Consider the following 17,090-nt stretch of genomic DNA (forward strand, 5'->3'; position numbering starts at 1 on the left):
TCGTCACAATTTAAAAAGCTCAGTTGACGCGCAAGGTGGGAGTGGGTTGTTGTACCGTGTGGAGGCGCAGGATATCAACACAAACACGTGGAACAAAGCGACTTGCTTTTTGCTATCGACGACGTCCTGTTGAGGTATACTATTCCCTCCGTTGTACTATTAGCAGAGCCAACACTATCTCTTTATGTTTTTACGCTTTCTAAAAGTTAAACGAATAATATTTACCAGTAGTAGTTAAGATTTACCATTTTAGCGGTAATTTCTTATTACAACTTACATTAGGCGTTTCGTTTCTTTAAATCTTCTGATAAAATTATGAGTTCTTATACGAGTCAACACGTTAATTTACCTTCAAGACCCTCTATAAGTCGAAATACTGTAATACCTGAACTGATGTCAGTCGAAAGAAATATTAATTATTACCAATTTTCACATCAATTTTAAAATAGCCCGTAAAACATGTAAATTCAATTTATGCTAATAAACGACCAAATAGTATTAAATAGTAGACATTATTACAGAGAGTTTTCATGAAAATCAGCTTGTTATTATCTCCTATACATATATAAAACACAAAAAATTGGATTACCGAGTTGCAAGAACAGCTTTAATAAATGTACTACAAGATTACCTCTTTATGGAGCAATATAAATGGACCATAAAAGGAATCAAAACAAATTAGAATAGGAAAAATCATTTAAAATCTGGTAGCTCAATAATAATTTAGTAAATTGCATGGCTTAGAGTGGCTTAATGGTAGAAGTATACGAGAAAGTACTACATAGAAGGCTAGGCAAGTAAATTAATTAAGGTAGGCTACGTAACTTATCAAAACATTTATGTATGTAGAGTCCAAGACTAGCGCGTTTATTTTTTTTCGTAAACGATTAAATTTAAACATTTTAGAGAAAAAGAAATTGTTTTATAGGAAAGGGATACGCCTTTTTCAGAACCTACACTGATTGTAATACATTATTCGTGGCTAATGAAGTAAAATATTTCTAAGTACTCCATAGCAACGAAATCTGTTGGCACTACTGATGTACACTCGGATGAAGAACAGCATTAAATCTTAATCATCAGCATTAAAAAATTCGGGTGATCTAGAACCTCCCTCGCGTACTCTTGAAAGTTCGTCGGTGTTTCTATCCGCTCTTGAAACAACATTTAAATTAATTTGCATAAATTTTTTTTTTCATAATGGGTTGTTGCAATAAAAATTTGACAGTGCGCTAGCGGTAAAGACCTTCAACTAATTTATATATAAAGTATCAGCAAACGATTTGAAGTGCAATTTAAAGAGACCGAGTTGTTTTCATAGAATTTTATAAAAAAAAAAAAAAAATACAAAACAAACTTAAGAAATTCAATTTAGATATTTTGCAAAATAGTAGTAGGACCTATATCGCGACAAGAAATACTAAAAGTGTAAACCTGTTATTTAAACAAAACAGTATAAAATGAAATTATCATTTCTTTCTTTCAAAGTAAAATTTATTAGCTGTACATATTGACATAATGAAAATATCCGAAAATAACATTAGTTTTGAGTATTAGATTTGATGTTGTCGAAGTGACACTAAAGATTATCCTTAATGACGTGACGGTTGACAGTTCAGGGAAGAGCCAGGATCAGTTATATTTTAACGCTGTCTGCTCCTCGAACGGTTTCCACGACCATACTTTTGTTGAGTTCGAATTGGCACTTGTAACCGTAACTAAAAGTCGGAGATAACAATAAGCGTCCTTTTAAATTTGACTTGTGAATGAAAGTTCTGTAGCGTTGACAATCGTGAATTTAAAGTGACATATCGCATACTCTGTCGCTTTTGCCCCGCGGTTACAACGGATAAAAATGTAACTGGTTTGTGAAAAGTAAAAAGAATTGACTTTTAATTAACTGAAGAATGCGTTCATTAAATACGTTTTAATGGAGTACTACAAGCGCTTAAAGAAATACCGATACAAAATCAACGATATAACCGCACTCTCCATATATAATTTACATCCGTTTTATCCATATTATTTTTTAACGTTTCATCTACAAAATTTTTTAAATATTTCACGAGAAATCAGATGGACTGATATTCTAAAACGCCTAAAATCTTACGTTTCAGAAAATTGTGCGGATTGAGAAAACTTCTTTAGACAGGAAAAAAATCACCCCCTAGATAAAGGGAATAAGCTAACCTGTCGCCTGCATTACTAACCTGTTAAAGGATGATATATTCGCCGGCGAGCTTGTAACTTTTTCACTCTCTAATGGATAAAAAGCTCACACGTAGTCTTATTTTACTCCCTGACGACTTTTCTGTTGTTATTTTGCACATCATTTCAACTTCATTACTGAAATTCTCTTCAAAAAACTAACAAAAAAAACTGAATAGAATCTCTTTGATTCATTTTCAACGATGTCGAATTAATGCTTACCTGAAACGCGCGAATAAAATATAAAAATACGCCTTTGCGGTAGCTGCTAATTTTTATCTTTTACTATTGTCCTCACCAAATTTTAGAGGATCTGATCAAAAGTTACGGCACTTTTTTCAAATAATAGCTATTTCGTTAAGGAATACCATTGTTATAAATGAAAAACAGAATCCTAACTGAAATAGCTGTAACTTGAAAAATTACTTGGGACTCGTTGGTCCAAAATTGTACAAATTTGACGAAGATAATGATAAGATCATCAGTTAATATTTTTATATTATTTTATGTTTTCTCACAGGCCTAAAGTCGAATTAAATGACAGTTAAATAAGGACTTTCTTTTAGTTTTCTTCAGTTTTCTGAAGATAAATTCAGTAATGAAATGATTACGAGAGTAACATAGGAAAATATAATAAGTTTATCGACCGTAATTTACAGTCGGAACGTGTTACCAAGCTTCAAACCTATCGGGAAAGATGTAGTGCGTGTAACTGTATAGTTACAGGAAAATAATATTGAAAATAACACCAGTATTGACAATTTTATTCACCGTGAGTAGGAAATATTGACGATTTATTACTGTGAGAACGCATTGAAAAATATCAGGGTACATCAAATTTCGCACATCGAGTACAGGAAGTAACAGGTATCAAGAAGTCTGTAGCCAATCCAGGAATCTATCCCCACTCTACGCGTCAACTGATCTTTCCAAACTTTAACAAATAACGTTTTCTGACTGAAGGAAAAAGTAATTTAATTAGCAAGTACGATATTATGATTTACATTTATTCATTTTTTATCTTCAGGTACATTTTTATTTCAGAAACCAAATCATGCATTGCTGAACTGAAAGACGATGATGACATTTTAGCAGACAATTTCAGCTGTACGAATCTCTTCCGTGTCACAAGATACTGTAACTTTCTTGAATATACAAACTATTCCTCGTACACTTGTATCTTGTGATTAAAAAAGACTCACAATTATCAGTAGTTATCACAACGTATTTTCACTCGTTAGCGGGCGGCGTATTGCTGTGCATAGGCTGACGGCTGGCTTACCGCGTTTTTACGCGTTATTAACGTTCCTGACAACTCTGACAATGTAGTGCATACTATCTAAGTATACGGAGCTACACGAGATGTTTTCGTAAAGGAAAGACTAACTAACTGTTCCACCCTTATCATCCGCCAATCTCTCTCTCTCACGCAATGTGTACAGCTTACGCCGCTCGCTATAATATGACATAAGCTACACCGATAGATTTATTTCGCGTATGTAATAAAATTACTTTACTTTACAATTCTAATTGCGTATAAAATGCATTTACTGTTACAATAAACAATACTGTTTACTACTGTTTGTCTACTGTTACTAAAACAATAGTCAAATATGCTAAAATAAAAAATGCATCTAAATAAAATAAAAAATGTATAATGCGTGTTATAGTTCAACTGTATTTTTTTTTTAATCATGAAATAATTAATTTATGGCTTTACTTGAAATTTTGATAAATTATTGATATTGATGTTGTTTACTTCGTAAACAAATAAATGCAATAAAATTCTAAGCAAAGATAATAAATTATTAGTTAAAGAAAAATCATAAATTTAACAATTTCAAATGAATAAGATTTTATATAAGGAGGTATATTTAGATTTTTCAGTCAATAAGTCTCATTCATTTCTTCAATCATTTACAGGTTTGGCATTTACAATCGTTCTAATATTCTGATATATATTATAAGTGCGCGATCACACAATTCGGCACCGGTCAGTTAAGGTAATTTTTTTTCTATAATAGATTAAATCTATAATAGTAACTCGTGACTCAGACCAAAAATCCTAAACTCACGTCGATAAATTTTCGGATAGTTCCACGCGTAACATCTGGGGAGGGGCCAGAGTTTTCTTTACAGATATCGAAAAGTTGTTGGTGAATGCAAATACTTTTTTTTTAAATTAAAGACGCGGATCAAGGTACTGCAAGGTACGGCCGGAGGGGCGGTTAGGCATGCCCGTACCGCTGATCCTGCCTGGGTTCTCGCAATCAGCGTCCCCCAGATCTAATCCGGGCTGGGAAATCAGGTACTGCCTGACCCACCGACGTCCCAGGGCTCCCATGTAGTAGTAAGGGTTCCGATACCCTTGCACATGGAACACCAAGGGCCGAAGTGAATGGCTCACGCTAAACGGCGCAAGATTTCGTCAGAGTAAGCTCACATCAGCTTAGCCCCGACCCAGTTTCCACTACTAGGAAGGGGATAAGAACTCCCCGTCAGCAGTCCACTCGATGTCAGAAAAAACAGATCACGATCATGCCTGCCTCTCCGCTGTAATCAACAAAACCGAGAAGTACAACTGCGACCAGCTCAGGACCGCCATTTCCGTAATCCGCAAGAGAAGCTCCTGAGCAAATAATTATTATTATTTCCCTACAGTCTTTGTTTTGGTTACGATGCGTGTAAAGCAACTGAAGACAGTACACTAATCAAAGTCGCTTTCCCTAAGAGTAATAGAACATAATCAAGGTATCACTTATACGGCTGAATATCACCCGCTTTTCTTCAAGGCATCGCGTGGTGATGCAGAAAAATATATTCGACTCGGAAAAGAATCCAATGGGAAACCATACCGATCCCCACATTCCCTAATAAATCCGGTAAAATATATTTTCATTTCTGTAAAACTATATGCCGATTTCATGAGTTACTTTACAATCGAATCCGGTTGTTAAGTCGAATCACTTCGAGTCGTCATTCGGAATCGGGTTGTGGCAATCGGTATATATAGATGTAAATAAACTATAGAAATGGATCCTCATTAATGAACTTTGTCAATATCAGTAATCGTAAATTCGTATTTATAATAAAGTTTTATCGCTAATACAATTCTCTGCCGAGTTCTTGCGGTTTCACACTCATTTTTTTTAAATTAAAAAAAGAATAACATTTAAAACCGAATCTGTAGACAGAAATCAAGTTTTATAATCGATTATAAACCAGCGACCTGTACTCATCAACAGTGGAAAAGACTTCTCACAGAATTTCCATTTTTTAAAAGCTCAGTGGATTTAATAATAATCAATTTTGAGTCGCATCATAAGACTACCAATATCCAGCATGTTTTGCCCAAATATTCTTATAATTTATTGTAAACGTTTCCCACATTCAAAAAATCTACGTTTTTCGTATTGAGGGAAACCGGCTGTGAGGTGTGAAAGGTGAAGCGGTGCGTTACAATTGAAGGGTAGCATTACAAGATTCGGTCGACTGAGGACTGAAAGAATAACAAAGTGAATACTGAGGAAACGACTGGATAGAAGTGAAAATAAAAATTTTTAAATAGAAAACGACCGGATTCCGAATATTTTTCTTATTAATCGCACATATCCTGCCACGAGGAGTCCCCGCCTTCGGTTGAAAAATATTCGTTGTCATCCATGAGTAGCATGAGAGCAACGTTGCCGATATCGAGCTCTTCTGCTAATTACGAAATTGAATTTTAAGATCGCTGCAAACAGTTTTTTAATATAACAAACCTCAAATATGAATACTATTACACAGATCGGATAATTACAATCTGAAATTGTTTAATTTGTATCGCATGGACAAAATTTATTGTAAATTTTCATTTTACACAATTACGAGTATTTGAAAATAAATAATTTATTGATTATTATTTATTTTTATTATCTTTTTATTTATTTTTTTTTTTTTTTTAGAATGACTACGTCAGATTGTCCCTGTCAATTTGAAGATTCCACTCATTTATCGACATCGTGCGGCTTAGAAGCAAACGTCACACTTTTGATGTCACTAGTTGATTTATTAATCAGATCAAATTGTTTAATATCTGATCCTTGCAGAAGAGCACCACGTAATCTTCCGCTGCAAGACTACAACACATTTGATTTTGTCGTTGTTGGTGCCGGTGTTGCAGGTACGTATAACACTTAAAAATATTCTAAAATTATTTATTCGTTAACGAATTTCATAACTTAATTTCCATCATTTACAATAAAAGAATAAAAATTATTATAACGCATAACTTACCGAATTTGTTTTAATTATTTTTAATCATAACACATCGATAATTTATTATACAGAATAAAGTTTGGAACGAATGTAAACGAACCGTTCTAGCGCAAGTTCGTGTCGGTAAAACGATTCCCGTACAGCTGAGAGATTTTCAGAATTATTGAGCTCAAGGACACAGCCCGCAAAATAAATGAGTAGACCGTAAGCTTAAATCAACTTTAAAAAATAAAGAACTGAAATTTACATATAAGTTAAAAAATAACTTTCTTTTCTTTCAATAAAAAAATATTATTTTAACCATTGAAAAAACATTTATTATTTATTATTTATCACAATATTTTAGTAAATATTAAGTTTTCACAGCTGTTGTTTTTACACGATTTATTTTTAATCTTTTTGGTTTAGAGTTAAAAATTGTAACATTTTTGGAATAATAAGAAAATATTTACCGATTTCGGGAAATTAATCAGATAATTCAATTTAATTTAAACGTTTGAACGGCAAAATACTGACAAGATACCTTATTGGAATAATTCAATTCTCGAAAGTATGACTTATAAATGTTTAGCTTCTTACTATTTGTGCGGCTTTCCCGTTCATTTCTCAATTTACTTTTAAATACATAAACTATATGTTATAAATTCATAAACTAACCCCTTCTGTTTTGTGCAGTTTCGTTATATATAACTTATATTGTGTAAATAAAGTCAAATAATTTGTTTTTCACTACTCTTCAACTATTTTCCTAATCATACGTTACTTTATGCAACAGACTCAGCCAGTAAAAAAAATCTCATGATACACGAAGAAATTATATCCCAAAATACAAAAAACATTATATAGCTATAAAGTAATTAATCTATAAATAAATATAGCTAAAATAATAATAGAAAAGTTTTATAAAAATGGATTTATTATACGAATCTTAAATGATTTTTCCCATAATACAATTTTTACATGTTAATGAAACATAAATCTCGGAGAAACAGCCAAAAATATTAGTTGTTATATAGCAGTTTTGTAACTCCAATTGAATGTAATAAATGTAGATAAAAATTAAACGGTTTTTTGTCCTTTCTTTCGCAAAAAAAAAAAATAACTCGGAAAAATTGTCTTCAGACAGACAACACGCGTTGAAAATTGCTAAGAAGTACAAAATAAAATACATTTTTTTACGAGTAAATGCGTGTATAGATTTGCTCCAATAAAGAACAATGGATTTCCTTAATTTGTTAAGACAAAATAGGTTAATATCAAACTTCGCATAATACGACGAAGTAACCCTAACGTACCCGTACACCCTTTGGTACTGGAATCCGAATCTTACTCGTAGTTCAACGACCTTTTTCCTACCCACCCTATTCCATACATTTCCCCGCATTACTACTTTAACACTGCCATTACTCTGCCATCTATTAGACTATTGCAGAATTAACTGCAAAAAAAATAATGCCGAGATTTTGGAGACTTCATAGCAATATGCTTACTGTTATTTTCTTGTACATATTACAAACGCAAAGTATTCCAATCGACCAAAAATGGATCAACAGATTTTTGTATTTTTTTGAAGTTTTGATGTCCATGAGTACGAAAATACGCAAATATCGATTACTTGATTCTGCGATGCTGTATGAGTTATCCGTTTGTATCTGGCTTTACGTCTAGGCGACCGTATAACCTACAACCTGTATATGTAGAAGATACTCGAATGTGTTTTATAGTTTATAAAAAAGTAGACGTTCCGAAAAACCACTATAAATAACACCGTTGAAACTTGTAAAAAAAAAAGTAACCGGAAAAAGCATTCCAGCCCGCATTTTACAGTATCGATCTTTCGACTTGATATTTTAATCTTTTTTTTTTTATAAAGTGTTAAAATAGTGGTAAACAGTTATGAACCATTAAGTAAACGGCAGGAGAAATTATAGCTCTCCAGTTAAAATAGAATTTATCACTTTTAACCTTTTCAATAAAAGGAGTACGTTTTCAATTCCATCTGTATGTATTTTACTTGCTTATTTAGCGGTTTTTTTATGGATTAACAAAATTATAAGTAAAAATAAAACCGACTTAATAAAAACTTTTTTCTCCCAAGACCACTGAGGATGGTCCAGCAGTTACGCATTGTACATCCTCAGTAATTGCCTGGTCTTTAACCTCCCGGGACCCCACAGGTTCCGGCGATGCCGTGCTCTGTGGGGGTCGCTCACCCAGTAGGCCGGGACTCGGTCTTTTCTTTGTGACATGCCTCAAACCACTTCCCCTCCAAGGAGGGGATCTAGCCGGGTCTCCGGTTTTTTAAATTTTCCCCGAACTCAACGGGTCCCCGGTCAATCATCGAGAGCGGCCCACTTCAGTGAACCGTCCTCTCATGAGCAGGGCTGCCCTTGTATTTCCCTACCTCCAGTATCTGTTCCATCCCACTCCCTAGCATCTCTCTCCTTGATTTGTATTATTCTGGTTATCATAGAGGCTACGTTATACCATTCAAGTTTTCCTTTTTAGCATGTACTGCAGCGTGCTTTCCGGATGCAACTGACTTATCCCAAATGAGTACCTAATCTCGTCCCATCTACTACATCTGTATATACCTTACCTAATAAAAACCTGTACTAAAAAATAAAAATGCTTTTTCAGGTTTTCTACAAATTTTAATTTTTTGAAGTTAGCTCCAAATTAAGGGTTAGTAAATCACCGGCAGTTGTTAGTTTATAATTTAGCATCTATTTAAAAAAAAAAATCTAAATAATTAAATAATTATATTTTTTTAGTTCAGGGTGCAGTTATTTTTAAGTCAGTTTGAATTTAAGTTTATTTTATTCTTTTGTGTCGTTTAATCTTTGAATTTTTAATTCAAAGATTAAACGACACAAAAGAATAAAGAATTAAAACAATTTTAATTTTTTCTTTATTAATGAGCAGTTATTTATTCATTTTCTTTAAGATGTTATTTACGTTTTTGTTTGTTAAGAAGACGGAAATAATTTTCGAAGTTTGAAAATTGCATCCAAGCAGCAGCAAAAAAAGAACGTTTTTAATACAGTTTTTATTTAAAAAAAGGTCACGAGACAAAGATCTCTGTAAGAAAAAAATAAAGATCTCAATGCAGAAAAAAATAAAGAGCAGTAATAAAAAAATCCATAATTATTAATAAAATAACAATATGTATATTCGGTCATCAAAATTTAGTTTTATTTGACTTAACTGATGCTTTCGGAAGCCGATGTAGAAAGCCTAGGCGGTAATAAAAGTCTTCGATCAAGTTACGTAGTGATAATTCTCTGTTAATTTTCCAGCCAGAGTTACCTACTAACGCATTCTAACCGTACAGATCTTAGACAAAGTATTAGCCACCCAAGTGGATGTGCGGTAAAATCTGTAGCCTATCGAAAAGTACGTAATACGGAATTGGTGATAAGGAGTTTCAAAACAACCGTACTGAAGATAAAAAATTTTAAAAGGAAGTAATAATACCCATCTACCGCGGATTTTAGGCGATATCCGCTACTCTTTGCGTACTAGCCCGGTAAAAATCTGCTCTATAGGATAAAGCTACAGGAAAAAAATACCGGCAAGTTTTCAATACTTTGATGTATTAAATTAATGTTAGGGGAAGTAAAATAGATTTTTACGAATATAAAAGAAGACTAAAATCTACTGCGATTTAATTTCCGTCCGCCGAATACAACTTACTTTACAGATTGCATAATAACTCTATTTTGAGACTGCGTGCGAAGGGTACAAAATGACAAAAAATATTGAGGATTGTGACACATAACAATCGATTAACGATTTATTGTTTGTACGACGAAAAATTTGAGGTACGGTCTATCACTGTCTGTAGAATTAGTAGGAGAAATGTTACGACTTAACTGGAATAAGATACAAAGGTCTACCAAGGTCGTCAGGAAGTCGCAACCTCGTACGTCGGATCCATTAATTTGATTTATCACAGAAAAACTGAAAACAATTGTTAAAATAATTTATTCTTTAATTCTACAAAATAAACTATAATGGACACTTACATCAGAATAAAAAATAACGGTGGAAAAACTTAATTTAGATAATCAGTCTTATAACGACCAAAAGTCGGCTGAAACGCGTATTATGATATTACGCGCTAAATGTTTCCTTTAATCTAAACTTCTTTGATCACTCCAGTCTATCATCGACAATCATCTTTTGTACACTTCCGACATGAATAATCGGATAAACATAAATACGTACTCGTAGGTCTTCCTAGGCAGTTCGGCGTTTTACTCTTAAAATATCCAAATAAAAAATTAATAAAGCATCTTCTAAATCGTTACATTTTATCATACTACATTTCAAAATAGTGTTTCGATACTCGTATTAAATAGCGATAAAAAATAATACCGGGAAATCTTAAATCAGATAACCATGGTATCGACGGTGACCGCATTCAGTCGGCTGGAATGAGCGATATAGTCCCGTATCAAATGTTGAATAATGTTTTCCTAAAATCTTACCGGTTAGCTGCAATTCATCCTAGCCTATCATTTTCTACAGATAAATATTCTTTTCAATAAAATATTACGTTATTACAACAGGATTAAGAAGAAAAAGGCTTCAGAATGGTAGAAATTTCTCATATCACAGATCGATTAAATTCATTTCTTATTTAATCGTTGAAAAAAAAAGATAATACCAAACAGTTTTATAAACTGTTGTATTTAAAAATTTTCCACACTAAAATAAAGTATTCATATTCATTTTGTATCGGATACAAAATAACGGTCGGAAGTCTAAATTCAAATACTTCCTTGACTGAGACAACCGGTTACCTGAACGCTAAATAAAATTCTACGTAAAAATGATAAATTATATTTCTCTAAAATCTTATCCGCTTGCAGCAATTCATAATTTTTTAAAGAATTTGTAGAACACATGTTTAATTTTTATAAACGGATTTACAAACGTCTGCATCAGTGTTTCACAACCTGTAAGGGGCGTCCCTCCCAGGGGAGCGTGATAACACTAAATACGAACATATCGAAAAGAAGATATTGAAAAAGTTTATAAACTTACTGAAAGGAAAGCAAAATAAAATACATTCTGACGTAATATATAATAAGATACACATTTACACTGATAGAATATATTCATAAATAGGATTGTATCAGTACTGCACAACGTATTAATAATTAACTTATCGATACTAAATTAAAAACAAGTTTAATAATTATTAATGACTCACTCCCTTCGGTCGTCTTGCAGAGCAAAGTTTTTCGAAGGAATGTTTAATATTAGAAATAGACAGTCTCCTTTTTCTACATTTAGCCGAGATCTATCTTTTGTTCTCAAAGCAACATCATCAGCAAATCCTGTTTCGCAAAGGTGATATTGAAAATGGTAATAGTATACGAAGCGCTCGTGTTATAGTGCAGAAACCACATCATCAACCCCTGCCCAAAATTCAAACAGCGATCTATTACTAAATTGTCTTTTGATTTCCCAACTTGCCATGAAGTCTATGAAGAGTCCTTCGGCAGCTGAGAGCCCTTCGGGAATATTTTGAATCGGATCCCTAACCCACTCGTAACTCGATACCGAGTTGTCGTCAGCAAGGAAACACTTTTTAAAATTCTTTGCCGGCACGGCTAAATATTTTCAACGGTTACAAAAACAACTCTCACATGCTGTTCTTCAGCCTTGTCAGTTTTAACACAATCATCCACATTTGCAAACATTTCTAGGGTTTTTGCTTTAAACTTCTGTTCCACAATTTCAATTTTCTATAAAAAGCATTAACTTTATCACTCGTATCATATACACATATCTGTATTTTATCCTTGGAGTTGAAGATTCGAGGTATTTAATTTCACGAATAAGTCGACCAAGTTGCTCAATTCAATCACAAATAAACCATCTCGAAACTTCTCGGTTTCCGGTCGGTTTTCCTCTTCTTGAAAAATGGCGATTTCATCTCTTAATTCATACACACGTTGCAAAAAATTTCCCATGTGATAACCATCGCAATAAAATAGTAACGCTGAATGTACTGCAACCATGTCTTTACAAAGTGCAGAAAAGATTCTTGATTTTTGGGGTCTCATTTTTACATAATTTACTACGGTTACAACCGTCGTTAGCACAAAATTCACACCAAGACTCAATTATTTAGAAGCCAGAGCTTCTCTGTCGATCATGCAATGTGTCCAGACATACTGTGGAGACTATTGTTTCACAAGTGCTTGTATATTTTTGAATCTTCCAGACATTGAAGGAGCATCATCGGTGCATATTCCGACGCAATTTTTCCACTCAATCTTTGCCTCGTTTACAAAATCATTTAAGATATCAAATGATGCGAGTGCTGTTACTTTGAGTTCTATTGGTTTGCAGAAAAGTAGTTCTTCTACTGCTGACATACCATCACAAAATCGAACATAGGCAAGGAAATGAGTATCTTTATTGGTATTTGTTGCCTCATCAAGCAACAAATCGACAACAATTTGTCACGCATCTTCCTGAAAAGCTGGTGCTATAAATCATCAGCTATATCAACAATTCGACGGCAGCAGTATCGTTTTATAGAGGTATGGATTGCAATTGTTTGGCAAAATTATCTCCAAACATAGTTTCTATAATCTTAATTACAGCTGGCAACATAAGCTCTTCAATAATGGTGCGAGGCTTTCTTCATCTGGCTATTTTATATGAAACTTTGTAAGAGGCAAGTAAAGCTTTTTCATTCACAAATGGTTTTTTTTTAAGAATGATGTTTTCCTTATAATATAATTTCAATTTTAATTCGAAGAATTCTCGGGGTTTGTTAACGTAATTTAAGTAAGGTCGTAGTGTAGGTTTAGCGTCAAAGTACTCAAAATACATTATTATTGCATACATTGTTATTGTATGAGGGGGGACGCGATGAAAATTATGATTGAAAATTGGGTCGCAAATACTGAACGGTTGAGAAACGCTGGTCTACATAGTAGTCGGCAATATGAAGTAATAAAAAATAAGAATTTTTATTTAAATTACAAACGAAATGCGTCATAAATTTTCTAAATTGTTGCTTCGTCTTATGTACCATTATTTTCGTATATATATATATAATTATGTTTTTACGCATACCTTGTATCGGAACAATAAATAATATTGGGAAATATAAATCGAGATACTATTAACTCGACTGCTGGTCGTTTGAAAGACGTAATCTAACGCTAAATAAATAAATTCATATTTGGGAAATCTTATCCGTTCGATTTTTTTTTAATAAATCTAAATTTTTACAACTGTACAAAGATAAAAAAACGTAATCGGAAATTGGTAATCGTGGATCGATTAATTAATTTCACTTAAATTATTGAAAAAAAAAATACCGGACAAATTCTATATTCTAATCACGCTACGTTCTATCACTTTACATTCCGGATTAATATATTCATGGGCGATGTGTATTAGAATACCGAAATGATGATGGGAAATCCAACTCCAGACGGTGGGCTGCTGATCGCAACCCCCAGTTGGAACCCCCCAACCGGAACGCTAAACCAAATAATAACGTAAAAATGGTGAGTAATATTTTCTTAAAATTTTATTACATTGCGGAATATTATTACAGCCTATCATTGAACACAATAATTTTGTTGCAGTAGGATTAATATTACAAAGTAATCCGTTTAAGTACCCGAGCAGTCGGCATTTCCTACATCATATATTCATTAATTTCGCTATCTATATTAGTTATCGTGTTCTATATTGAACTAATACATTCATATATATCTGTAACGGAATAATAATAACAAAAGGAAACCTTATTTCATACATCTAGTCTCACGATCGTTATCGCAGGTCGATCGAAACGCGTAATCGAATAGCTCACATATTTTTCCGTAAAAAGTACGATTTGTATTCCTACAACATTTATCCTATTATAATTACAGCGATTTTGTAAATGGTCAATATACTGATGGCAATTTTATTTTATTCTATAATGAATTTAATTCGTATGTAAATATTAAATAAATTCGAAAGTGTTGGTTTTCTATTAGATATTTGTATTTTCAACAGACTGTTTTTATGCGGTATATTTTGTAACGAATCAATGAAATATACATTTAATATTATTATTAATTAGAGAGACTAAGATAAGACCCGACGTAGTCGAGAGAAATTCTAATTATTGAAGTAATTGGCAGAACTTAGAGTAAAATATTCAGATTCTAATAATTACCCGTTTATAATTATTAAATTTATGAAACTTATAATTATACTTAAATAAATACTAGATTAAATTTATGAAATTATAATTATACTTAAATAAATACTAGATTATATTCAAACAGCTTTTGGTGCAATATGTAGCAAATTAACAGACCGTATAAAGTTCTGATTTACTAACAGTTAACAGTACAATAATTATTTATATTTTCTTAACGATGATTGTTTAACACGGACCATAAAGTACAGATTATTTTTTCATCTTATTATGTCACTGTCCTTGACAGTGTTCCTTTACTCCCTTTCACGGGCTACTGCATGTCGTAATGCATATAATATCTATGTCACGCCGATTTTTCGCTTTACATCGTTGCTTAATGTGCACGATCGCTTACTATTTTTTCGCGTAACATTGTTATATAAGAGAAAATACATTTTCAGTAATAAAAATAACGATCGAAAAGTTACACATATTTGTTAAGTAACGTAAATAAGAACCATAAAAAAAATAATGAAAAATCTGTGAAACAGTTTCAAAAAAATGTGCTTACAACGCTGAAAAGTTAATTATAAGTTACAGATATTATCGAACAATAAAATAAAAACAAACAAAAATTGTAACAGAATTTGACTGGAATATGAGGACCATCCACTCCAAAAAGAGAGCCGTACTTATCAGTTGCAGTTACCGACTTCAATATAACTTGTCGGTCCAACAAGTCAGTTGTGCAGATGCAGCCAGCAACATACGAGTCTATTATATTTCCACGCGCGCACGCGCGCGCGCGCGCGCACACACACACACACACACACACACACACACACACACACAGAGAGAGAGAGAGAGAGAGAGAGAGAGAGAGAGAGAGAGAGAGAGAGAGAGAGAGAGAGAGAGATTCTCTATCTTTTTTTATCTAATTTAATTGGCAATTTAAGAATATAAAATTGTCAGATACTGATGGAAACTTAACGCTATATTTACATATTTGAGCTAAATTGAAATCTGAAACCAGTTTTTCCGTAAGTGGAAGTGCTTAGAATTTTGTGTTTTGCTAGTAGAAAGAACAAAGGAGAACCCTAAGTCGGAACCGTTCATCTTCACACAGACTTCCTACTGAGCTGGACTTCTTGGAACGAAAAAATCCACTACGTACCAAGCCGGCGTAGTGACCGGACTTGCATCCCTGGGTCTCCTAGTTCGGAGCGGTACAGGGGAGAAAGTAAAGCAGATGCGGAGAAATCGCTTGTCCGCAAACGGTAGGAGAGATGGGTTCAGTCGACAAAGAGCAGATGGACCCGCAGGCTGATTCCGGATTTCCAAAGACGGGCGGACCGTAATCACGGGTAACCGAGGAACGGGCTGACCCAGTTCCTTACCGGTCACGGATGTTTCAAAACATGCCTGTACGCGCGGACGTTAAGACCCTCTGCAAAATGCGACTACTACGGGGAGGAAACACTGCAAAACAAAGGGTGTTGTGCGATCGGTTCCTGCAGTATAGGGAAACATGCTGAAGGGAATTCGGCATGCGTTCCCCAGATAAAATCTTGGGGATATGCTGCCACCGAACGGACGTGGCACGCGGTGTACGCGATTTTGGTTAAGATTATCCGTACGAAGACGACGGAAAAAGTTCAGGGATGAACGTTCATTTCAGGGGAGTCTCCATCGGGGCTATGTTCATATTAGAGCAGCTCCCGCCCCAAGACGGAGGTAAAAAAAAAAAAAATAATCATGAATAGATGGAACTGCCCATCCACTCATCAACATACTCCGACTTTCCTCTATATTTTATATATATATATATATATATATATATATATATATATATATATATATAAAAAATGTACAGACACACACAAAATTGACAAATAAAACCAATGTGTGTTTTTTATTTTAATTAAATTTATTTAAACGTGACAGCTGTTTCGATGACAGACCTTCTTCAGATGTTAAGTACAGAACAACATGTGTATATGAACATACATTAAGTACAGAATATAATGTTCTGTACTTATCATCTGAAGAAGGTACTGTGTATCGAAACAGGTTAATGTTTAAATAAATTTTGTGAAAATCAAAAAAAGTATAAGTATTGGTTTCATTTTTCTATTTTTGAGTATGGATTTTCACCAGTAAAGGTATCATCCATCGACTATTCGACTATATATATATATATATATATATAAATAAGAAAACCAATACTATTCAGGCCAACTTGTTAGCTGTATTTAAACTCCACTATTTTTTTCTTTTTTTTTCTAGAACACTATTAACTAACATTATTTACACCACCGATTGAAATACAATACCACAGAAACCCAATATATAACTTATTTTTCAGGATTATGTTAAAAAAACAATTCCCGAAATTTTTTTCAATTACGTTTTAAAATTATTTGTACACACTATTGATAAATAAGAACAAAGA

At 33.2% G+C, this 17,090-nt stretch overlaps 2 protein-coding genes across 2 annotated transcripts in view; one reads left to right on the plus strand and one right to left on the minus strand.

Moving 5' to 3' along the window:
- Positions 1-17,090, minus strand: part of Flo2 (flotillin-2) — a 390,302-nt gene that overhangs the window by 225,954 nt on the left and 147,258 nt on the right. The window lies entirely within an intron of this gene.
- Positions 1-17,090, plus strand: part of LOC142322661 (uncharacterized) — a 139,773-nt gene that overhangs the window by 109,376 nt on the left and 13,307 nt on the right. Inside the window, exon 11 of the mRNA XM_075361738.1 lies at positions 6,153-6,370. Within this exon, the coding sequence (XP_075217853.1) occupies positions 6,153-6,370 (218 nt within the window). The remainder of the gene's footprint in view (positions 1-6,152; positions 6,371-17,090) is intronic.

This window comes from Lycorma delicatula, chromosome 4 (assembly GCF_047948215.1).
Source record: "Lycorma delicatula isolate Av1 chromosome 4, ASM4794821v1, whole genome shotgun sequence".
NCBI lineage: Eukaryota > Metazoa > Arthropoda > Insecta > Hemiptera > Fulgoridae > Lycorma > Lycorma delicatula.